Genomic DNA, 26,129 nt, shown 5'->3' on the forward strand with positions numbered 1-26,129 from the left:
CAGTGAAGCGTAGAGTTCTGTAAACAAAAGGGAAGCAATTGCGTAAAAACAATGTTGGTTTTTCCAGATATCCACAATGCACTTTTTGAAAGGATCATTTTCAATCCTGATAGTAACAGCTACTGATGTTCACATTGTGAGTTCACATGATTTTAGATCAACTGATAATTAAGCATCCCAGATATTTTTCCCTTGAAAGAACAAGTTAAAATGTGTTATAACGTTGTTGGCCTTTCAAGTGTACATATCAAATTAGAGCTCATCTGGATATAAAATACAACACAAAGGGCAGTAACTTACATGTTTAAATATTCCAATCTTCATGTTTATAACAAAAATTACTACCAAATCTTAAGACATCCTGAAACTTAAAACTCTTTTGAGTCTATTTATTCACCGACTCTAAAAATACACAAAATTTTAGGGATGGTGAAAAACCATCCAAAGGATATTCATAGCAAAGATTAAGTACACTTTTAATCTTAGTGCCCAAGGTTTCACTGTGCAATTATCTCTTGGGAATAAAATGTGAGTTTTAAAACTTGCTTTCCTTACCACAAAAGCCTGAATACCCAAAATAGTTATGAAAACTGGGGGTGAGAACTGAACAGGATGTGGGGTAAGACTACAAGGAAAATATATTATTGGATAGTAATAATAGCTATGAATATAAAAAAGGTAAGACAATGCTGGTGACACAGCTTACAGTCTCACCTAGAGGCACTGCAGCAAATAAGGCCAGAGGAGCTAAAACATGAAGATTGTATCAGTTGTACCAGGCAGTCAGTCTATCACTCACAGTACTCCCAGCAAGTTGACTTTTTTTGGGCAGTAATAAAAAAGAATCTCAAAGAGAGCAGTGTCCTTTTCATTACATCTCAAACTTTTTTCCAGGAGTTGTTTCTTTTCTAGAATAATGACCATATCTACTGCTCTAACAGAAAAGATATGCAAGGTCTCCTTACAGCTGAGATCTCTACAATCTGTGCTCTGCATGTATAAGATGATGCCTGTGTCTCTAACCTCTACTTGATGTTCACCTCACCAGCTCTCTCTTTCCACAAAACATCCCTCACTAATAATTCTGGATGAAAGTGAAAAATGATGCTGTTCAACACAGCTTGAAGCACACTGGTTTGATTCTGTTCCAGTGGGATACTGCTTAAATCCAAACCTTATCAAAAGATTACTTGGGTCTTTAATTAAGATTTGATTTTGATTACAGGCAAAAAAAACCAAAGGGAATTTTTGAATATTATTATTAATAGGGATTTACAGAATTCACTGCACTCATTTTGAAGTTTAGTGATGCAAATATATCCTGAGATAGTGTTCTGAGCACAGGCTGCCAGGTTTTCTACTTTAGCATTCTACTTCTACCATCTAAATCACAGGATTCACACATGACTTTACCTACATAAAGAACATCTTCAGTTCCAAACACTCAAACACTGCAGCATTCAAATAAGCACAATCAATTTGTCATAAACATTTTTTCTAAGCATACACTAATTAAGCTAAATGTTTCTGTTTCTGGCTGTTTCTCTGATGACTCATGATAGACAGAAATAGAGAAAAAGTTCCAAAATTACATCTGCATGTTTCATGGGAATTAGTGTTTAGCACTCACGTAATCATGTCTTCAGGTTCTTTGTTAAGCATCTGTATGTTGGTAAGCATCATGCACCGACCCACTTCCTTGTCCAGGTGTCTGAGTATGTTGTCCACAGCTTTCCTTACTTGAGAATAATATAATGACATACCTGCAAAAATATGTGGTTTTGTATAATTGGGGATATTTATATGTATGTATATTCTGAAAAAGAAAGTTTCTTACTCATGCTGTGGTGCATGAAGTAAGAAAAATGCTTTCCTCATGAGGTAGTATATTCCACTACTAATGATATCCCGATCCAAAACCAGAATATGTTGCCTGCTCCAAAAGGAACGCTTATATATTATAAAGGGAAACTGGAATACTGGACCATAAAATCACAATGAAATGGCTAATACAAGAATTTAATAGTGCAAACATTTGTTATTGAATACTATCTTCAAATACTTCAAATACTTCAACAGCAATGGGTCTTACACTGCTTATTTTCTTGATATTACTACAATGATCTAGCAGAGTACAACACAGGTCTTTGCCACTAGACTTCATTTAATTCACACAACTTTAGAGACTTAAGTGTGAAGAGGAGCAACCAAATTTTTTTTTTTTTTTGCCAACAAAACCAGGCACCTTCAGGGCATGATAGAGAGGCTCTTCAACAGCACAGGATTCTTGCTCTACATTGAAGCCCAAGACAGCAGTGCTGTTAACTTAGGCACTTCAGTACAACATTATTTTACATTTAAAAGTTTTGCCATTTTGAAAGCTGAAGATATTGCTATTAAAATGAGACTATCAATGGCATCTTTGACGGTTTTCAAAGCTGATACATCTTTGAACACAGACACTGTTTCTAATAGGATGAATATCCATGAATAAACACAGCTATCAGCACTGAAAGATTAAAGACTACCTGTGCCTTTAACCTCTCAGAATACAGGGTTGCTACCTCTTGTGAAGCACGACTGAGGACTTTTCAGAATAACCTACAAAAAGTGGCATTTGTCAAACTAAACCACAAATTTCATTAGAACACACAATAAATTATATATTTACAATACTTACAAAAGTATACACAATAAATTATATACTTACAAAAATAAATCAAATACTTAACAATAATAAACTTTTCTTCTGATCAAGTGCTGAAAACAGCCATTCTCACACAAGTTTCTGTATTGTCCATTCTCTTACTGACCTATCATTTTAGCTTCCTCCTCTGTAAGAGTTTTGCTCAAATACGTTTTCTTCACTCTGAGAGTGTTTCCCGAGGGAAGAACAGCTCCAGTCACCGGCATTGGTGGTTCACCATCTTTTTGCTGCAAGCTATCAGCAATTACCAAGAAAGCTCTCAGGCCAATATTCATTCTCTGTGAAGTTTAGAAGATGGATGAGTTCCATAATCAAATGATCATATTCTACTCATATTCTTCATTCGCTTTGAAATATTCAGAATGCACTTGCTGGCATTTTTTTCTGTATCTTCATTAGATTAACTAGTCTGATATATTTCACAAAAACTACCCATGAAATAAATAGTGAATTCTTATCTTCACTGTGAGCAGTGCTCTCCCCTCTCAGAATTTTAAGTATTTGCATTAGCACATTATCTTTTTATCTTCAGGATAAAACACCTGGATATGATCTGTAGCGTAGCAATGCATCTTAAATGGACCTTCAGTTAAACATAAATGACCTACATCTGTTATGAAAAAAAAGATCAATAACTGTCTTGAAAGGCCCCAGGGTTAATCATACTGAGAGAAAATTCTGGAATGATGTTCAATGCCAAAACTACAATGTGAAAATATCAGGAAGCTGAATCTAAGTGATCTGAATGCCTTCTGGGAATGCACCAGAGGAAAACTTGCAGGATTTGCATTGCAGTGATTGAAAGACTAGAATGTTTTCAATTTCTCTGGAATGTGTTCCAAAAATTAAGAGGCTGTCCTGCTGACAGTCTCCCAGAGATGCATTTACACAGATTATGGGGATTCTTTATTTCAGAATGCTAAAGTCCACGTACATAAAAAAGTGGCACTATAATGCCCTTCTTTTCAGACTTACAATGCTGTTGAGAAACAGTAAAACTTCAGATGTTGATTGAACAAGAAGCTAAGGACTATGTCCACCCCCTCTCAGCTGGGCTAACACAAAATGTCCTTTGTAGGACCTTTCTCAGTCAATGCTGCAGGTGGCTGACCCAGAGCATGGTGAGGACGGCCCGCTCAAAAATTCTGTTTCATTCTTTTTTACTCTGCTACAGAAAGATGAAAGCTGTGTTCAAAGTAAAGCTTGCCTTTCATTTTCCCTGCTTTTGACAGTAGAAAGTTTTAGAAAGTTTAATCTACTTTTCCACATTTTTCTAGCAAATATAATTTGTGAAAGGCAATCACTCTATTTTAACATCTTAGTGAATAGATACAACTGTTTAAGTCTGCAAGATTAATACAGACCTGTTTTATGAGAGATCATTAATTTTTTAGAATTTTTTTTTAATTTGCAAAGGAAAATATTTTCAAAATTTTAATGAATTGTATATTCTTAAGAGAATTTTTTATTCTCTTAATACTTATTTATATTTTGATTTATTTAAAGTTTTTCAAATTTCTGATTGTTTTCTCTAGGTAAAGCACTAGGAAGGTGACTCATGACACCAACAGCAGTGGAGTTTTGCTGGTCAGAGTGGTATAATTTTATTAGAGTGTTTTCTTTTTCAAGCTTTCTTGCATTATGTACTCAGCAAAACTATTTTGAAAAACATTGACATTGTTACAGAAAAATTATTGTTTTATTAAAGTAAAGTTTAAGGCATTGCATGTAACAACAGCAGACATACTGCTGCTAAGAACATACTGCAACCAATAGTTTTATTTATATTTTTCTTTTTGTTTTATAAATTTGCACAAGTTCACATTTGATATTATTCACTGAGAAAACATCAGAAAGGCATAAACAATGTGACATTTTACAGTTAGAAATTCACAGATGTATTTAACTAATAAATCAGATTCAAGATTTTGCCTGAAAACAGGACAAAGGTGAAAGTGTGCTTAGAATGTAACCAGGAAGTAAATGTAGCACAATGCAAAAAAAAAAAAAAAAAGAAAAAAAAAGAAAAAAGAGAAGTAAAAAAGCACAGATGTACATCATACCTCAGGGTTGAGACTGAAAGCTTTTGCAGGTTTTCCAACACAAAGGAAGTCAAAGATAATTTCTTTCATTGCAAAATCTAAACGTTCCTAAAATAGCAAAAATACTGCAAATCAGTAAGCTGCTCACTTCTGTTAGTTATTTTCATTAAGGCTATAGAATGCTGAACACCAGTTTAATCAGGGTTTATTTAAATATATGGAAAAACAGATTTTCAGAAGTATGTAGAACATGTTATCATATCTAAGCTTTTAACAATGCTTTATGTTGACAAAATCCAAAATGTATAGCATTTAAATAGAAAATGATCCATTTTGGAAATAAAGCTTTTAATTATTTCATTTAAACTGCAGTAATTATGGCACTAACACAGTATTTTACATAAAAAGAGCTTGTTCACAGATGGCACAGTTAAGGGAAGATTTTAAGCATCTGTTTGCTTCATTCCTATTCAGAGATTTTAAGTACGTGCTTAAGTGCTTAGCTCAATGGGAAAATTTTCTGAATTTAAGTCATAAAAGAGATGAAACTTCCAGTAGTGCAGGTTAGTCTATTTTAGCAGTTCCCATTTGAACTGATGAAAACTACATGTGTCAGCTCCATGCTGAACTCAGCTGACATCTGACTTACTGCTTTGAAAGCAGTGCAACTTATTGTCCTATACACCAGGGATGAATCAGTATCAGGATGAAATATGGCCTATTATTTTGAACTTTATTGACAGTCAGAGTGTGTCAACAAATGCATTTTTTGACTTGCTGGAAATTTTAAAAACTGACAAAAATTACTTGTGAGTGAACACATTTTAATCTAATTTCAATGAAATGAGGTTAATCAAAACCTGTTGTTCAAAACACGTTTGCCCCAGCTCAGTGTATAATAATTTCATCATTCCCTGGATGAAAGATAATGTCAGCAGGGTGGTAAAAAATTCAGTCATTAGAAGTTTACTTATTTGTTAATTTGTTATTGGGAAAATAATTGTTCATTATCTGGAAAGATATACTCATGGCTCTCCCATACCTGTGCAATAAACTGTATTATCTTCACAAAGATGTTTAGAGGCATATCTCTTGGCACAACACCACGGGACCCTTTTGGGAAAAGGGTTGTGACAATAGTAATAAGTCGACTGCAAAAAAAAAAAAGAACATTAGATATTTTTGGACCTTGCAGATCTTCATGACACTCCATCTAGAAAGACCAGAACAAACTTCCTTTGAAGTGAAAATGTAATGGGGTGTCTTATTCTGATCCATTGCTACAAATTCAGTGTAATTATTTTATTCATTACTACATTACAAGTAAATTAACCAGTCCATGGCCATTACAAAAGCATTTCTAACTTACACTGAACAAGGAGTTACTTCTAATTTTTCCAAAAGCAGAAACACTTTATGCAGCAATTTTCATTCTGTAACTGACATTGCCACAAGAGGAATGTTTTGTTGCATACAGCTGAGTTTCTTATTTTGCAACAGAAATAGGTAGTTTGAAGGAATTCAGGAGAATTATGAAACCTCTTCACTGGCAACATCCACTCCATAATGGATTTTCATTACAAATAAATACACTTTACCTTTGGGTAGCTGTGTTGCTTTCACATTTAATTCTGATCATGTAAACCCACAGTAGTCTGTACAAAGATTCCAGTGCAACTCGAGCCATTTTTGGGTCCTTATTCTAGAGAAACGTATCACATAAGAAAAACTTCAGGTACAAATTTGCAAGGAAATTTTATACTTAAAGGATGCCAACATTCAGCATTTTGATAATGAAACTACAAAAAACAAAGAGCCTCATAACTGCTCAGAGCTCCATTCCTGTAGCTGTAGGATGCTCATGCATCCAACCTGCTTCTGTTACTACTAAAGTTGTTGAAAAACCCAAGTATTAAGTTAGTTAAATAAGATACATGTAAAAATTTAAAATCTGTTTGAAAACCCCCACAATTTGACTATGAAAATAAAAACTCCTATTCAGTGGATTACATAAATTTAAAAGTTGTTGCACTATGGTGGAGGCTTGGTACTAAGAACAGATAAAAGAATGTACCACACATACTCAAAAGTGAAAGGACAAAAATCAGTGGATGTTTAGGCAGGCCTAATTAACATGGCATCTGTGATCAGCTGGACTGAATTGGTTTATCTGTCTGGATTGCTGTTTATTTTTAGAAACTAGTACAGGATTGCCTTTGGGTCTGCTCAGTCATATGCAGTTTTCTGTTTCTGTGGCAGTTGTAAGAAACAAGTAAGGGCAGTCCAATCAGATGGTCTCCCACGTGTTGAGCCATCTGCTGGGTTAAACTTTGCAGGAGTCCAGTACACTTTGACCTGAGATAAGGTTTGCCTGGCCCACAGGGCAAATCTCCACGGCAAAAATCTGAGATATTTTTGGCAGACAAATGTTGAGCCACAGATCAAAGACTGCGGTTTGATCAAAGAAACTGCAACTGATGCCATCAGAAATGTGAATGTGTATGGGTCTGGGTCCTGCAAAATGAGGGAAGGCAATTTGCCAGTGATATGGGAGATCACTTCAACTTTCAGCGTGGTATCTGCCACAAGCTTAGGAACAGAAACACTGTTTTCAGGCCCCAATTTCCACTAAATTCCCTGACAACATATTTTATGCAATAAAATTTTATATGGACGGAAAACTGAATACAATTTTCTTATTTATTATAGCAGCATATAATGGTTGTCACACATGTTTGGAATAAGTAGTAAAAGGAATGCCCAAGTTTACTTGGCATATTAATCTCTGCAGGATTTTAAATAATAAAATCAATTACAATCAATTTGTTTATTAACCTTTAATTGGTTTAATAACCTGTTTACTTCCAATCTTTTTTTCATCAGGTATAATCATGTCAGTCCTTGTACCATTCAGACCTGAGAATTTTATTTCTTCAACAAGTGATGAAGTATGTTTATCAAAATTTATTCTTATTCCAAAGCTTTCAGGAAAACAGCAGGCTGTGGCTGAGTTAAGGTAACAAGAGGCCGTGTAGCAGAGGAGGAAGCCATCTGTCAGCAAATGTCCAAATAGCCCAGTGATGAGGTACTCAGCTGTGAGAGCCATTGAGAAAGAGGGAGGAGAAAAGGGCTGAGACCAGTATCATTGGAGTTTTCAAAAAATAGCAGACCAGTTTTTTGTCAGATCAGTAAGCTGCATGGCAGAAACAGGATTAAGAAGATGATAAAAAGCCCAAGATACATCCAGGGACATTAAGGGCACGTCCATGAGCAAGATTTGCCCAAGCTCATGGTGTTGATGTGCACAACTCTCCCTCTAATGGATGGATTTCCAGCTTTTCCTCCAGCTGTGTGAGTTTGGCTTGGGTTTTGAGGTGCCAGCCTGTCTGGTGAAAAGATTGCTTCAATGGTTGGGGCATCTCTTTCTCTGTACTGGGAAGGAGTGGTCAATCACTTTCTTACTTTAGCCACATATTCAGCTACCTTACTTTCTCCTCAAAGTAAAGACTGAATGAGTGCCACAACACTAATCTGAGAGCCCTATAAATCAAAGCATATATCAATGAATTACAGGTTGCAAGATAAATTCCAATTTTATTTTCAATCAGTAAGATAGGACCATCTTTTCTTATATTTTCTCTGATAGTTTCAAATAATTTGTCATCGTCTCCTCAATTTTCAGAAAAATATATATTCCCATCTGGCTTTGCCTTTTCTGAAGCTTGTACAATTGCATAAAACCCTATAAAATTAGATTCAATAACAACAAGGTTGTTTTCTGAATCTCTTTGCAAGTAAGATTCTAATGCATCTTCACTGAAGGTTAGGTATTCAAGTACTAAAGGCAGAAGGAAATCTTTAGGCAGACTGAACATTCTGAAGAGCTATTCTAATAGTAGGATCCACATGAAGAGAGCCAATACAAATTGTTTCACTAAGACAGAGAGGAAATATGGCCAGAAAGCAACCATAAAAAAGGATGTAATATATACCTTTTTTATAAGCTTGAGAACTCAACTTTTGGAGAGCAGACATTTGCCTCTTAGCTGAGAAAGTGGCTGAAATGTGAAGTTTTTGTGAAGTTTGAAGTGTGCTGCAAGCAGAAGCCTCCAACCCACTGGTTCATCAAGACACAGTAGGGAGGCCCTTCATTTGCTCTTATCACTTCACTGTATTTCTTATATTGCCCTTTTCAGGTGGGCACAGGAGCATCCTTTCACAGGGCTGCAGTTTTAGCATGGCATGGGACACAAGTTACTGCAAAAGTAAAAGGCACGTGGAGGAGCAGCAATGATAACTAGCACACGTGCAGCCTGGGAACCACAGCAGACTGCAGGGGAAAACTAACCTTAAACCTCAAAGATCTAACATATGGTAAGGGAATAAGAAGGGCTACATGGAGGAAAAAACTTGAAACAGTTTAGGGTTTTTGTAATGCAAACAGTTAACACGAGTGAAATAAGCAATGGAATCAGCGTCCTACAAGTAGTTCCATTTTGAAAAAGCAATAACAAGTTCTTTGTTTCCAATGCTTATGTGAAAATAGCAAGTTACTACTAGCTCAGTTTTGGTATGTCACTCAACTTATTAACTTCCATCAGCAATTTTTTCTGTTTCACAGGTGTTTGACTCAGTCTTGCTTTGAGTTAGAGGAACAGTAGAAATTCAAACTAGACCTAAGAATATTTTTTTGCCATTGAAAAAACGCGCACAGCTAAAGAACTTGTACTGTCAGGAATAAAGTTATGTATGGAATCAGATGATAGCAATAACTCAGCGCATTTACCTAAAAAAGCTATGCAACAGACCTACAGTGCATACTGAACTCTGAATACAATATTAAAACCAAGAGATACTAACCTTGAGATTGGAAAGGCAGTTGTTGAGGAAAACATGCCATCTGTTTAAAAAGAACTGCTTCTGACTGACACAAAGCAGGCATGTTACCAAGGGGTACAAAGCCTAAACAGGAAATGGATGTCAATAAAGTGTTATTTGCATATCTACAGCACTCAAAACTTATTTAATAGAGCTACTGTAAACTTGAAGTTCTAATCCCTCCATTTTGTGCAATACAAGTTAGCCAACATAAACACATTGATAAGCAGTAGTATTTAAAAGGAGCCTTCTCTAAAGCTGTTACAGATACCTTTCAAGGACGAACTAAAACCAACCACACGTGTACTCATAGCAGTATAAGAGAGGGCACAATTTTACAGATTCCCAGGGCTAAGTTCTGCCAGTTTACTGAGAAATAAAAGCATGGAAATAACGAAACTTTATTATTATAAAAACAGGACCCAGAGAGATTGTTGGAACTTGTGAATCAGACGGCTAATACTCCTCAAAATCTGCAGTCACAATATTTACTGCGAGACACGTCAAAGAATTGTGTTAAAACACAGGGAACGCCTGGATTTGCTGGGAGTTACAGCTTGTGAAGTGAAAAAAAAAAAGGAAGCAAAGAAGAACACAGAAGTTGAAATACTGTAACCCAGTCTCTTTGTCAACACTTACTTTAACACTTGTAAACAATACACTAAAAAATAAGCTAAAATGCACCTAATGATTTGGAAACTGACTCAGCTATTTCAAGAAGACTAAGGTTTCAGTTGTAATGTTAATAAATCCAGTCAGGACACAAAAGGTGTTAGTAAAAAATAAGGTAACATTCACTTTAAGACGAATTATTTTAAAAATTATCTCTAAATTCTAACTTCAGTCACAGCTCAAAGTATAAACACATTCTAAATCTCAGTTTCTGTTCCACTAAGACATAACATAAACTGTCCATATCTAGGCTAATTTCTTGAGCAAATGGCAAATGTACACTAATTTTAATTTTTATAATCATCTCCAAAATACATAAGGGACAGGATACCTGAAATCTTCTCACAGAAGACTTTCTTACTATACAATTGAGTAATTGACTGGATCACAGAGTTTAGTAACATTCCAAGAGTGTTATAGCCCATCCTAAGGAAGATCCCTAGGAGGAAAGATAAACCATCTCCTGGAATTTCCTAATTCTCTCCATTCACTACCAAGGAACCTTAATGACTAGCTCATACGAGGTACTTTTAGATAGAAAATGAAGCAAGATGACTTCCCCCATCCTGTCTGTACAGTGAGAGCATGGATTCACCAAACACTGATCTTGGTCCAGTTCAGACTTTAAGGAGTGTGCTTTCTTCCTGGAAGTCTGGAAATATGCACTGCAGCTATTTCTGTCAACTGTTTGCCTTTCCCCTCCTCCTCCTCGCAATGTTTGTATTTCTAATCACACCCTCACAAGAATCTATTCTATTTTGTCATTTTTAACTATGTAGCCTCCAGTGTGGTATGTGTAGACAAGCAATCAAATGCAAAGGCCCAGCTGTGCAATCCTTTCTCAAGAATGTAGTATTGACTTTGGCAAGTATGGCCAGAGTTTGGGAAGTTCTATTTAATGTAAAAACTGTACTAAAAAGCTCTACCCTGCTGCAGTTCCAACAATGTTTTGGAGTGGAACAGAGCCACACGAACACAAGCAGAGTGAAATCAGAAATCCATCTCAAGCCTCCCACTAATTCAAACTGGATCAGGACTGTAGCCCAGGGGATGCTCTGACTGTCCCCTGGGAATGCTGTAACAGGCAGAGAGCTCCAGCACACTCCTGCAGTCCTCCCAGCAGTTTCGCTAGAGCCAGTGACCAGCATTTGCTGAAAGAACTGGAAACAGGGAAGTCTTTTTGACTTTCCCCTAGAATGAGGGAGGACAAATGACAAACTTTCTTTACTTAAAAGGCCCAAGACTTCAAAATGGATTAGCTAATGCCACACTGCTGACAGGCGCTGACCCAGTTGGAGAGACAGACTGCTTAAGGCAGCCAGCATCAAACTGACTGAGATCCTCATTTAATTCAGATCAACTCATGATTCCAAAAATACACTGCAGTGCCACTGTTCATCTCACATGAAAAAAAATGAAATAGGGAGCTACACAGCAGCCAAGTTATGGATTTAAAAGGGCATGTGTTATAATTTTTTTCCTTCCTACAATGTATTATTTAAGCCCCGTTAAAGAGTTGTTCCCACATGCCTCATTTGTTCTCGCTTGACAAGAAGTGAACTCTATTCTTTCTCCTCTTCTCCTAATGTTTACACATAACAACTATGAGAAAACCTAACCATTTAATAATCACAGACCCAGAAGCTGACAACATATTTGATTCAGACTAATTTTAGCTTATATTATCAGTAAAATAAATACAGTTATTTTCTGGAAACACAATAATCTTCCCTGCAAATAGAAATGCATTGGTTATAGCCAAATGCAAATAAAACATTTTGCAATTTCCCAAGGGTCTTGCTCAGAAGTATTTGTGACAATAAATTTTAACCTCTGCTTCTTAGAGTTACTAACCAATGAGTGTTTCTTTCGTGATGAAAGTTCAAGCGTTGTATCATACAGGCTTTCAACAAAGTTCCTCAGACAGGGGACATTCACTTCATTTTTAACAGCCTGAAAGAAAATTTCATGTCAGTAAAAAAACTATTTCAAAAGCTGTTTTATCTAATTTTAAGGTATTATGCAAACAACATCAAAAATAAACTTACAGCAGCTACGGGGACAAGAATTTCAACAAACAGTCCTGCCAGTGCATGCTTGATATCTTTGTCTTTAACTTCAAGGAAATAATGTGCACATTCCTAAATTAAAAAAGAAAATACAAGAAACATAAATTGCATAGCAGCTGGAATAAAGACCCCTGAATGTTTGCTGAATGTGAATCACGTGTCAGTGACTAATTTTATCCTGCAAATCCCACTGAAAACATTTGCCTCTTAACTCCTAAATCTGCATTTTGCAGCAAGCAGAAAGCAGGACATAAGTCAAGATCAAGGAGCTGTTGCTCTAATCCAGAAAGTCTCCACTGACTCCAGCTGTGCCTGGTGGTGTTTTGGACTGGAAACTGAGCTGGACTCAGGGGCTGACCTCATGCCCTGTGTGTATCTTCAGGAGCAAAACTAATAGTCAACATGGAGTGCTTCACACAATGCTTTGAGAAGCCAGAAAAGGAATGTAATCCTCTGGTTAAGACACACAGGGCAATGAACAATCTTATTGTAAATATTTTTGGATGAATTTCATTGCTAGGATTCATTGCATATTGTGGGTCAATATGGAATTGTGCTATGTGAGGACAATTTCCAGCCTGCATCTGGGGATTAAGAAAAAAATAAAAACAGACTTTGTCCTAAACATGCAGTGAACTACTCTCCAGACAGCTGTGTTGCTCAGGAAGTGAGGGAGGGGAGATAAGCATCCACCCACTTGTGTGTACAACTTCTCTGAGGATGACAAATCCTATTGCCCCAGTTACTTTTTCTCTGGGTTCAAGGCCCAAACAGCCCCTGACTGTAGGAGGAAGGTTCCTACTGACCATTTTTCCTTCACAGTCATGCAGAGTAGTTTAAATCTCAGATTATGCATACTTTTTTCCTGTGTGCTAACAGGATTATACAATACATGGCTTCAGTCAGTCCAGCCAGCCTTCCTGAGGTGCTTCTGCACTCTTTGAGGGAAGATGGGCTCTTCTGGAGCTCACTCCTGAAATTAGCTGACCCTTTGAAAGCATCTCTCTCTACTACAGCAGCAGTGTGTGACAGAGGTTTTAGGTGAAACACTGCATGGAGATACTCAAACAGACAAACTGCCCAAAGAGTTGAAATGTACTTCACCAAACTGAGGAAACAAGGTTTTCCCACATGCACAAGTGCATCTTATGATGCAGAGGAGTAAATGTAAGAATTCATTTAGTACTTAGAGATTCTAGCAGGGGAAGGCAGAGATCCAAATTTCACTTTTACTGGAAGGATTTTTACCACAGATTTTAATAGTAGTGAACACTGGATAAAGCTGAGCCATAACCTCATTCACTCATTAAGTCAAGTGAACACATATTACTTTGATATTTTCCCAGCTCCTGATAACTTAAACTAAGTTGACACATGCTATATGTGTCTACACAATTAAGAGTAAGGTAGGAAAAAAGATTACCTCTTTCTGTGTTGTTAAATATGTCTTAAATATGCAATTAAATATGGTTTAGATGATATTGTAAAGCTGAAATAGAATGTGCTTCCTGTTCAGGACTTAAAAGAAAAAGCTCACTGTGTGTGTATGCATGTATATTTGTATTCCAATGCCAAATCCTTACTTGTGAGCATCTAACATTGATTTTCTTTCCTCCATTTACACCATCGATACACTAAACCTTACATGGAGGTTTATATAAAATATTTATTTTACTGGATGAGTGGGTGCAAAGCATGTAACCATGTGGGGTGAGCCAAAGAAAAAAAAGGGCAATAGAAAGATTAAGCTAAAGAAACCTGCTGGTGGGAACAAAACAAATTGAACATTACCAGCAAGAACTCTGAAACATTAAGTAATTGCTTGCCTTTTACAAAATTATGTAATCTATTAATTTAATTGTAGTCGAACTATGTTCTGTTCTAGTGACTTCTAAACCATGAGTGTACAGAATGCACTCTACAGCAAGAAGGGGGAAGATGTGGTAGAAGGAGACAACACGTCCAAAGGAAATTCCATCCAGCTTTTGCCTCAATTCTCTGTCTCTTCCTCAGTGTCTTCCTCCATTAGAAATTCCTCTCTTTTCTGGCAACTAGAAGATTTGCTTTGAAGGCAGTGAGCAGCTAGGGAGACACAGCTAGGCACACGCACAGGGCAAGGGACAGCTGTGGGATAGTGGGGTGGAAGGGCTGGGGGCTACAGAACAAAACCTCTTCAGCTGGAGGGTGAGCTCTAGGGACTAGAGGTATATAACTGATGAAAAGCTGGCATGGGGTTCATAAGAAGCAGAAAGTAGCTGCATGTAGGTTTATGTGGAAATGACATATGGAAAATCTCCTAGAATATTACATGGAATGTAAAGGCTAGTCCATTCAGAAAGGTCTGGGAAACCACAGCTATGTCATTAAGAATTTTACCTGCATAAACTGAAGAGAAGCTTCAAAGTCCTCCACAGGATACATCTTAATGCGAAAGAATTTCATTCCCATTATAAGACTGATGATGCTTTGAACTACATACGGGCTTTGTTCTTTGTGCCGCAACTCTTTTAGCTCTGCCATAAATTTCTTCTTTACAGCGGGAAATCTATGAATTCAGATTGGTTAGTTTCAAAAAGTTCAAAATCAATATTTGAAATGTACTGCAAGGTATACAGATTGGGAAAAACCTAAAGAAGATAAAACTTAGGTTGTATAAAAGTACCATTTCACTCAGTACTTGAATAGATTTTTTTTTTGTTTAGCTTTCTTTCACTTGTAATAAACTGAGAAAAGGAAGCATACAGCTTGATCTTAGTCCCTTTAGATAACCACATATTTGAAATTATTTTATTATCATGCACCTCTTTTACATAAGAGCTAACAATATCATTTAAATAACCCCTTCAAACATTTTTCAAAAACCCATGATGAAAGATAGCTATCTTGCAAGTACATGTAATATTTTCAAAATAAAATGTTTATACTATAACCCTGAAAAATATTCATATAGGCAGTTTGCCCCTTCAGTTTTTCCCCTAATAGCCATTACAGTAACACTTAAGCCTTAACAAACTACAATAACTTGGGGTAGAGCGCTCTGTGATCATTTTTGTTCTCCCCCACAAATCTATTGAAGATGTCTTTGGAGACACGTTGTCCATAAAAATTACATATGGAAAGGACATCCAACAGGACCTCCTGCCCTTTTTGAGACAAAATGGAAAGACTGTAATTGTCTTGGTGGGTGTACCATGTAACAACCTCTTGTTATCCTCTTTGATAGACAACCCATGTGAATTGAAAGAAATAGGTTAGCAGGAAGAAGCCCTTCAGTTACAGAAACATCTTAACAAGGCCCTTCAGAACTTTGACAGCCAACATGAAGCTTTGGATCCAGATGCAACTTCTCCCTTTGCATTTGACCCAGCCAATTCAGAGGCCCAGGTAAGGCCTTAGCTGAATTTATATGATTTCCAGAATCTCAAACTGTTTTAGCCACTTCACGCCAAACTGACTTGCTTTGTAGAGCTGAGACTCGGCCTCAGCAACACCGAAGTGTCAGGAGACAAACAGCATTACATCAGGGCAGTAAAATTCATCTCTACCTAGTTTGTGGTTTAACTGTACAATGAAAAGCTATATTGGCTACATGAGATCCTGAGTTTGACTGTTTCCAAATTCAAAATTTAAGATCTGACCCACAAAATGTTTTATGTCATCTGTTCTAAGAAGGATGAAGGGTTCAGAAGCAGATGCATTAAGTTCTGAGCTGAAATAGCTGCAGAGAGCCTTAACATTGTTGCTATGCGGAGGATAGCCACTTATAGGTTTGCCCAGCTAAAGAAAAAATAGCATCTACAAAAAAGCTAGTTAAAATAGCTCTCTTCAGCCCTTTGGGCTTTCTACAGACGTCATTGCTGAGATAGGAAAAATAATGCTGCTGCAGTTCAGTTGAATTTATTCAGTATCACTGGACTAGATGCAGAAAGCCTGTGATTCCCTAGAGGCCTATGTTCTAGAACATCTGGATAAATAGAAGGCCAATGAACTGAAATAACTTATTCCTACAGAATAATTAAAGAAAGTGAGAAAATCAGAATATTCACATGCTAAGCAAGCAGACTTTGTCATATTCATGAAGGAAATAATATGTTGAATTTTTCTTACTTTGCTTGAGCTAGAACACCTATTACTTCTGCATACAAATCTGCAACAATGTGCATATTCCCAGTGTTAGGACCAAGGTACCTAGCAAGACACAAGAAAGAATTCTCAGCTGAGAAAACATACTGTTTAAACCGCAACTATTACAAAAATAAGAAAGTATCTTTTTCATAGAATTTTTGCATGAAAAAGAGCCTTACCCTTCTTTGTACTTAAAGTGCTTGAAAGCCAAGTTAATAACATCATTTACCAAACTGTCTATTACAGGATGAAGTGGAATCTGGAAACATAAAATAAAATATAACAAGTACACATATGCTAGTATTACTGGAAACATAAAATAAAATATAACAAGTACACATATGCTAGTATTACTGAGGGATATCATCCATTCAGAAATATATCAGTGAAAATAGCATGTAGCTAACCAAATAGCTAAAATGAGACAGCCATTCTATGTTTATTTACTTTTGAAGACAAATACTTTAGCTCCAAAGACTTGGCAAAGTAAGGTCAGTATGAGCACAGAATGCTATGTATCATATAGATGCAAGAAAGACAGCAATGAAGAAGCATGCAGGATGTATTTCATGAATTTATTATAATCTTAAAGATGCAAATAGAAAGAAGAATCCCAACATTCACTTGCATTGCTAATTTCCATAATTTATTAGTTAATGGACAATTTGAGAACTCCTACCTGTTTCAAAACTTCTATTAATACTAAAGAAAAAATAAAATCAATAGCCAGATCTCTTCTCTCCATTAAATAGTCCCTCTGCTGTTCATCACTGCAAAATCAAACCAAGAAACACAGTATTTGGAGAAGTGTCATAATTCATATTATATGCCTTCTTCAATTGCATAAATACAGATAACAGGGAATTGTGTTCTACCTTTTAAACTGCAGTCTAGCATTTCAGTAAGTAATGTACTGTTATGATCTTAAAATCTGAGATAAGCAGACCAAATCTAATTTGTTACTCTGATGTTCTTTCAAGTGCTTATATATCACCTATCCATTTCCTCCTTCTTTTTCTTCCAGTTAAAGATCCAAAACAACAAAAAAACCACAAAAACCAAAACCAAGGAAACTTGTGGATTCTATATTCTAACAAATCAATTTAATTTAAATTTATTGCTGATGACACCATTTAGACCATTCTTAATTACACTTTGGAAGCACATGTAACTGTGCTATCAAATTAATATTTAGACTTGTCATGAATTTTGGCAAATGCCTTAAAAGTACCAGTGGAGAATTCACAACCAAATCGTATTGTCTCTTTAAAAAAGTTCCAGTGTTAATTTTTTAACTTTGGTAACATTGTCAAACTTTTAACACATTTGTTGTACACAACAACACAGAGGAATAAAAGTCTGAGGTGAACAGCTTCCAATAGAAATACCAAAAAATACCCATTTGAATCAACTGATTAAAGTTTCAAAGTGTGTTGAAAAGATAACATGAAATATACAGTACTTTTTTTTAAAATTAAACATTACAGAAACAGTTCTGCAGTCCCCTTGGTAGAATTCTTATTAACATTGAGAATTTTAGTAATTTCAATTGTACTTATGCGTTTGTAATAAAACAGGCATTTGAGAGTACAACTTGATCAGTGTTGAAGCAAGTTATTTGCATTTTGGTTTCCTTGGGTTTTACATTAACTGGAGAAATGACTCGTTATACATTCCATCTGTAACACCACCCATTGACAGAGTGGTCTTGTTTCACTGCTAAACTGACCTGCAACCAAATTTGGGTGGAGTTCCTAAAGACATCTATTTATGAGCAGGTAATCGTGGAACGAGCTGGGAGAAAGAAGCAATTCAAGGCAAGGATTCATCTCACCCAAAAGCAGACGTCTAATTAAGGAACTGTGTCTTCATACTGCCCACCTCTACTGACATAAAGAGACTAATTCAGGTTCATTTTTACCTTGGTATCTAAACCTAGCCACCATCCCCCTGTTCCAGCAACTACTGCCTTTTGTAGTTACTGGATTATAATATAATCCCAATGTGAAGAATTCCTTAACATCTCTGAACATTAGGTCTGACAGTGTTCATTCTCCTGCTATTTCATTGAAGCATGTAAATGTAGTACTGAAGTATTCAGAAAAACTCAGAGTTTGAAGAATATTGAACCACATTGCCAGACCTCAATATAACCAAGATCACTTTGCTGCCTTATCACTGAGGAACTACAGACATTATTTTTGCATGCTTGTTACTTTTAAGAGGTATGCTGCTAAATCTCCCTGACTGATTATCAGGTTTTCAGATTGGGGGTAGGTATATGTGTAAACAGAAGGCTATATAAGAAAAATTCTTCCAAGTGGCACAGAATTATTGCTCGATGACTTCAGTAAATGCAGTTTATACAAAGTGGTATTTAAATATGAAAGCATCCAAAATATCTGTAAAGCAATTACAACAGCACTGTTATGTTTGAACTATGAGGAGCATAAGGTGAAAGACACAATTATTCCATCCATTAAGAAGCTGAGAGAAGAGTTCCAGGACCAAGCAGAAAAACAACCCAATTATCAAGCAACTGTTACCTCACAAAAGCTGATGGGTGAACTGTAACACACTTAACTTTGGAATTTATCAATTACACATATTCAAAACCATACCTTTTGGATTTAGTGCTTGTTCTTGGTCTGTACTCATGAGATTCATCTTCTATACCATTCTGCCTTTTATACCAATCAAACAAAGTGCGCAGGATAGAGGGTAGACAATATTCTGAAAGTGAGCTCATTGAGCTTATAACCTATCAGGAAAACACAAGAAATAACAAATAAAATGCTGTCCAGTTTTCTCTCCTCCTTAAAAAGAGTAGTAATTCAATGGTTCTTTCTTGTTTTCATCCATTTTTTGAGAACTATAGTACAAGCAGTGACTTAATATTCTGCATTTCCTGTCTTTAAAAGATGTGTAGACATGGCATGTAGGAACATGGCTTAGTGTTTAGACTTGACAGTGTTGGGTTTGTGGTTTAACTTGATGATATCAAAAGTCTTTTCCAACCTAAATGAATCTGTGATTCTAGAAAACATAAACAAAAATGCAACACCGGAGTGCATGTTGATAAAGTCTTTATATTGATGATATTAAAATGCATTAAAATCGTATTTAACATCTTTCAACATACCAGAAAATGATCTAGTTCTTCAAGCAGGTTATTTTGATCTGTTACACAATGTTGATTTGAGTTCAAACTGATTGTAAGGAAAGACAAAGTAATGAATTAGAGGTACTGTCTCCAGGAGTTATATATGACAGCTGGATGCCTCCCTTGAAACTCCAAATATATCGGGAAACACCAGAAGTTCTGCAATCATTTTAATCAACTGACCTTGCAGATGGATGTATCTTACTCATAGGCTCCCACACCAGAGCAAAACTGGCAGAGCAAGCATTCCCAAATACTACTATAACCTTAATTGAGAACTTTTGTGGATGACACTTAGTTTAGATGAGTAACTCTGAATCTCTTTTGTAGTTTTTCAGCCTCAGGATTTAACTAATTCACAATGACATTGTGGATTAAAGTCAATGAGACACTTTGAGGATGAAGTATTATTATTCAGGTATTATGGCCTAAAATTAAACATGCTGCATTAGAAAGATGTAACAACTGCCCCCGCTAAATTAAAAGTTTCCATGAAAGTAATATTATTGGAAAACTTTCAATCTAGTCTGCAATAGATTTTTTTTACCTGAAATATGAAATATGTTGCTGTGGAAGACATCATGAAGCAAATGCTTGCAGCAGCGACAGGAGGCCTTTCATAAAGAATTACTATAGGACTTCAGGCTCAAATATACCAAAGCCTTCTAGTGTTAAGCCTTCAGATAAATACTCAGAAAAAATCAGTCACCTGGTGTCAGGGCAAACTATGCACTACCAACTCACTTCTCTACTGTTTTCACAAAACTTTTTATGAAGTTAGCACAACACTGCTTGTTAATGATGAAATACAATGAAAATGGATTTCCTAGGGAAGACTAGAAAAGAACCATAAAATCATGGACTCACAGAATAGTTCGGATTGGAAGAGACTGCAGAGGTCATCTAGTTCCAACCTCCCTAACATTGGCAGGGACATCCTCCACTAGACGAGGGTGATCAAAGCCCAGCCAGCCTGGCTTTGAACACTTCCAGGGATGGGGCATCTACACCTTCTCTGGACAGCCTGCTTCAGCCTCACAGTAAAAAATATCCTCCTTCTAGTTAGTAAAAAATTACCCTCTTTTGACTTAAAACCCTTAGTCTTTGTCCTATGTCCACTGGCCCTATTAAAAAGTCTGTCCTCAAACAGACCTAAATATCTTTTCAGAAATCACAGTAGCTAACTATAAGTGAAAAGTTGTTTCAATCAGATCTTCCTGCATGTTCACTGACATACTTATCACAGCTGATCTCTAAATCCCACCTAAACAATTTCACCAGAAAAAGTCAAAGTGATTCCTGTTAAATCTTCTCATGCCATACTTTCTCTGCTGAATTTACAGTGTCTGTATTCATTTGGGATAAAAGTTCAATATAACTTTTTATTTTTTCCTTCTTTTTTTTTTTAACCTTTCTGTCATTGCACTTTTAAGACAGGAAGGAAGGGTGGACTGGGAAAAGACCTGGCTCTCAGGGAACAGGAAGGGAGGGAAGTCTAGCCAGCATGCCGGTTACTCAACCCTTTCATTTACTGGAAGTAAGTCCAGGAGTGAGATGAATTCTAGCTCTGTGCTGCTCCTGAAAGGGAGTGCACAGATGTACAAATATGTCCTTGTTGGACAAGTGATCATATTCTTCCATCATAAATGAACTACCTACTGTACAGCTTAAGGATAAGAAAGCTGCACAAGCAGGGAGCTGTTTGAAACCTGTGTTCACAGAGCATTAAATATACTTTATGTAAATGCTTAATATTTATTTTTGATTAAAATGCAAGAGTAAGTTTAATGAAATTCTGCTCAGACAGCTCACTACAATTTATATACTTTCATAAAAGTCTTGATATATTATCAAAATTCAAATACATGAAAGGTTTCCAGTAACAGCAAATTGATATGATTACTTTTTTCATTTCACTAATGAATTTATATGTGCTTTAACACCAAATATATTCAAAACTGCACCTAGTTTCCAGCAGTTTCATTAATTTTTTTGGCATTCTTTTTCTATACCACATATATCAATCAATATATATGTTGAATGGGCATTTTATTGCCATTTAAATAAAGAAGAATTGCAGTACTTCATTTTTGCACAGTCTTGGTTTATTTCTTGTGACTATTTTTCCCTGAGTGTCTGCATATTTTATCTTCAAATTGTTGTTGTGCAGATTCTAAATGATGGACAAGCACAAGTAAGGTTTTACACTTTCTATCAACGCTGCTCAATGAATTTGTGATTGTGGAGATCTCATTCACATCTTTGTTCTCAGCTTTTTTTCTGGACCATGCTATGAAGTTTTAACCTGAAAATGGTTAAAACTGGTAAGTATTCAAGTTGAACTCACTCATTTTCATTGATGGCCTTGGCTTTGTGAGGCAAAAAAAAGAAAGGAGGACTTTTTACTATCATAATTTTATGGATGGGTAATTTCAGCTAGCATGCTTATACACAACCAACGTTTATAACTATTTTACTGCCAGCATAACAGTTTATATGAAAACCCATTTACTTTTAGTGGACAGCAAGTTTGGTTCTGAAGGTGTTTCCTTCAATTTTGCCTTCAGATGTACTTCTTTACACACTGCTTGAACCCAAATCTCTGACCAGGAGCCAAAGGTTATTTAAGATCCCATGACTACCATTTCTTATACTTTCTCTGTCCTGTGCCTTTTTCTGGTGATGAAGGACAATGTGTAAAACTCAGGGAAAGGGAAAACACAAAAGCAGCCAACTGCAGTGCTGCTGCAATGGCAATGATATCAGTATTCACTAACTACATCTAAAAATAATATTGGATAAGAATCATTATCAGCACATCATTAATCATGTTTAGGCTGTTATGAAAAAGGACACTTTATCATAGTATGCTGCTTAGTGCCTTATCTATTTATTGCATTTTCCACTTTTTTATTATTGTTAATATTTTTTTTAGTTTCCTTTCTTTACCATGGCTGTTTTTTTTGGTTTCCTCTCCTAAAAGTACATAAAAGATTAAATGTTTTTGCTTTCCAATTTGTAGTCACCAAGAAGTGCACTTCAAAGAAGAGAGCAGTAAAACTATAACAAGAATAAACTTTTGTGCAGTTTATGCTGAAACTTCTGCAACAGGCTCCTCCGACAGATAGCTTCATATGAAAACTAAGCCCTGTTAAATTTTCACTTTCACGGCCAAAACATTACATTCATTTTGTGTTTTTATATGGAAAGCAGTTTGTAGCTTAGTCCAAGACTACACAGTGCCCTTCTTCTGCCTCCAGTGTTCTCAGTTCATGGAACATTTATACACCGTGGTAAGAACAAATGATACATTAGTAGAGGCTGAGAAAAGAGTAATAAAAATGTTTCCTTAGGTGAGGATCACCCTCTTGGAGAATTATGGGTCTTTGCTAGCTTTTGATCTTTTCATGTACTGCAACTTTATGGTTTCCTGTAATAGGAAGTTTAAGTCATAGTTCACTAGTACAATGTTTAATAACATCTCTGTAACTGGGGACACAGAGCATGCTAATGCTGGAGCTGTAATGCTCTTTGCCAATAGGCAGCTAGAGTTGCCTAATCAAGGACTTTCAAAACATGATTTAAATATACTATGAAAATATTTAAAACCACATGAAAAAAACCTACATAATTTCCTGTATATATTTTCTTTATACATGCACACCTAGAAAGGAAAACACAGTCAGTGTAAGGAATGCAGTCTGTTGGCCAATGGTGAGGCATTTGGCAAGTTGGGATAAGTATCATCACTTCATACATTGCTCAAGATCCTATTATTTTTTTGAGGAGGGTGATGCAATTGGCAGCCAGACATGCTGTCTGCCTAACAGGACACACTGACTACACCTGTGTGGAGAGACACAGCCCTGGCCCAGTCAGGTTTCCAGACGTTGGATCCATCACCACCATCACAACCAGTGTTCCTAAAATGGTGCCTAAGAATGGGTAGAAAAAAATTGCTGGTTCTCAGGGAGACAGAACTATTCAGGGGTAGTAGGCAATGTTTCATAGCCATGTCAAATTGTTTGGGGGTTTCAGTGTTAAATTTTATGCTGGTTACTTTGGGGAGCCAAAGTGCCATTCTGCTCATTGTTAAGTTAATTTTTGGGCTTTTTTTTTTCCTAGCTCTGAAGCTGGCTTGCAAAAAACCAAGTTTTAAATCAGGTCATGCCTTATTTTTGTTGTTTTTTAATTTATCCTTAGAAGACTGAGCTCAGACCTTTTAAAGTAGCTAGTGAACCTACTCACTTCAGCATTACTTATCAATTTCACCTTAATTGAATAGAGATAGTTTTGATCATGTCAAAAGAAATAAAATTAGATTCCTTTGACTGCCTGTCACTTAAATGCCCTAAAACTGAAAGTAAAAATTATTAGACACTCCTTGAAGAAGTTTGTTCATAGAGATTGTCCCTCTTCTCCCTCTTCATTTCTGTAGTAAAAATATAAGGAATGTCATGGCTGGCATGTTTTGTTTTTGCTGGATGACTGGGTTTCAGAAATAAACACCAGAGCTTTCTGCACCTTAACTGGAGAAGGGAAGTAAGGGATTACCAACCTGGTCTTTCCTCATCCTATAAATGCTTTAAATACTTGAGTCAATTTCAAAAATAAAACTTGAGTGGTTTCACTTAAAAGCACATGCCTTCTTACTTGGGTTGTGGTACCACATCATATCAAGATCTTCAGAGCTTCCCAGGCAGACCATACCTTCATTTTATTATCCATACTATCATGACAACTTTATAATACCGACACATTATCATTTGAAAAACAGCTTATAATGCAATGCACTCACATAATCTAGTGGGTGAAACATGCCAGGTAAAAAAAGACTTTTTGCTCTGTCTTCCTGTCTCTACTCTAGCTCAGTTTTACCAAATCTATATTGTGCACTACAAAATTTTGAATGCAAACTCTCTGAATACAATTAAAACCATTCTATGACTGTATGCATTTAGCTGAACTAAAATCATTTTTAGTAAACATGAACCATGTTCTTGAAAATGGGCTCGTAAGCCAGGTTCAGGTCCCATCTACTGATCACAGGCCTGCATCAATTCCACAAGCACCAGAACATCTCAAAATGAAAATACTATTTAAGTAGAAAACAATGTGAAAGCTGCAAAGGGAAACGTTGCCATCAACCTGGCCTGAAGCTGACAAACTCTGAAAATTTCAGCTTAAATAGTTTGTTTTAAAAATTTCAAGCATCTGAAAGCAGGCTTTCTGACAAGATATCTAAGTCAATCTCACCGCTATGCTTTTCTACCAACTCTGCATATAGGTAGGACTTCAGATATGTGGATAGAAAGATATATGAATGTCATATATAATAAAATTCACCTTGGTGTTTGATCCGCATCTGTTTTGTTTTTTTTCCTCCCTGAATTCAGAGTAAATTGCTACAGCAGTAAACACACAGTTGTTTAGTTCTAGGAAGCTTTTGCTGTTCTCATTAAATGATCTTGACTTAATTACTCAATTTTCTGTCTATTTACCAATACTAGGAGAAGTATCAGTCTTCCAATTCTTCATTTTAAAGGGCCAAAATTTGCTAAACCATAAATATTTAATCAAATCACCATCACCCATTATGAGTTTGTTTAATGTACTGCAGGAACAGTATCACAAGGTTTGCATTTGGATGGCTTAATTTGTTTTACTTCCCATTTGAGTGTAACATTCTTCTCACAGGAAGGAAAATAATATGTATATAAAATTAATCCTGACAACTGAACTTATACTTAATTTTAAACACAACAGGTTGGCTCAGCCTATTTGAAGGGCAGCACACACATAAGTCATGTTGAGCCACAGCTACAGAGGCAAACCAGACTGATGAGACTGAGGGCAACAACCATGATTCTACAGGCCCTCATATTAACTATAAAAGAAACCTCATAAAAGAAAGATTGGGAGCCACATGCCTGTTTCAAAAACTACATGATTTGAAAAGATACAAATTTGGCTTCAAGATCCCCATCAGGGGAAACAGACAAGAAACAATGTATGTGCCTAATACACTATCAAAGGAACAAGTTCTATGGCAGAAAAATATTGACCTTGGAAACAGAGGAAAAATTCTTCCAATTTATATCCAAGAATGGTTAGGCAAGTATTTATCATTTATCTACCCAAAGAACATAAATTTTACTTCGACAGTATGCAACAACAGTAAAAGGACTCTAGAATGCCTCCTAATGCACTCCTCTTTTAGCCTGAGGAATGGAAATAATGTAATTTCAAGTGTCTTACTTGATCAAACTGGGGATCTTCTCCTCGTTGCAGAGATTTGGTCAGTGGCTTCTCCTGAAAGAAAATATATTAAATATGCATTACTTAAGATCAATACTATCATATTTTACTATTATTTTTCTGTTAGATTTTTTACTCACATAATGTGCCTCCTGATCTGATCCTGAAGATACCAGGACAATTGCTGCATATGCAAAGGAGGCCTTTGCATATGT

General features: G+C 36.2%; 1 protein-coding gene across 6 annotated transcripts in view; it reads right to left on the reverse strand.

The window, feature by feature from the left end:
• The window catches only part of FRY (FRY microtubule binding protein), a 223,099-nt gene that overhangs the window by 86,545 nt on the left and 110,425 nt on the right, over positions 1 to 26,129 (reverse strand). For all 6 annotated transcript variants that reach the window (XM_064716468.1, XM_064716459.1, XM_064716449.1 and 3 more), the window contains 14 exons: positions 25,915 to 25,968; positions 19,115 to 19,254; positions 17,173 to 17,263; positions 16,673 to 16,752; positions 16,476 to 16,556; positions 14,745 to 14,913; positions 12,348 to 12,440; positions 12,154 to 12,252; positions 9,610 to 9,711; positions 6,348 to 6,451; positions 5,792 to 5,900; positions 4,771 to 4,857; positions 2,814 to 2,985; positions 1,631 to 1,763 (listed from right to left, as the gene is read on the reverse strand). In XM_064716468.1, the coding sequence (XP_064572538.1) occupies positions 1,631 to 1,763; positions 2,814 to 2,985; positions 4,771 to 4,857; positions 5,792 to 5,900; positions 6,348 to 6,451; positions 9,610 to 9,711; positions 12,154 to 12,252; positions 12,348 to 12,440; positions 14,745 to 14,913; positions 16,476 to 16,556; positions 16,673 to 16,752; positions 17,173 to 17,263; positions 19,115 to 19,254; positions 25,915 to 25,968 (1,514 nt within the window). The remainder of the gene's footprint in view (positions 1 to 1,630; positions 1,764 to 2,813; positions 2,986 to 4,770; positions 4,858 to 5,791; positions 5,901 to 6,347; positions 6,452 to 9,609; positions 9,712 to 12,153; positions 12,253 to 12,347; positions 12,441 to 14,744; positions 14,914 to 16,475; positions 16,557 to 16,672; positions 16,753 to 17,172; positions 17,264 to 19,114; positions 19,255 to 25,914; positions 25,969 to 26,129) is intronic.

This window comes from Zonotrichia leucophrys, chromosome 1 (assembly GCF_028769735.1).
Source record: "Zonotrichia leucophrys gambelii isolate GWCS_2022_RI chromosome 1, RI_Zleu_2.0, whole genome shotgun sequence".
NCBI classification, from domain to species: Eukaryota; Metazoa; Chordata; class Aves; order Passeriformes; family Passerellidae; genus Zonotrichia; species Zonotrichia leucophrys.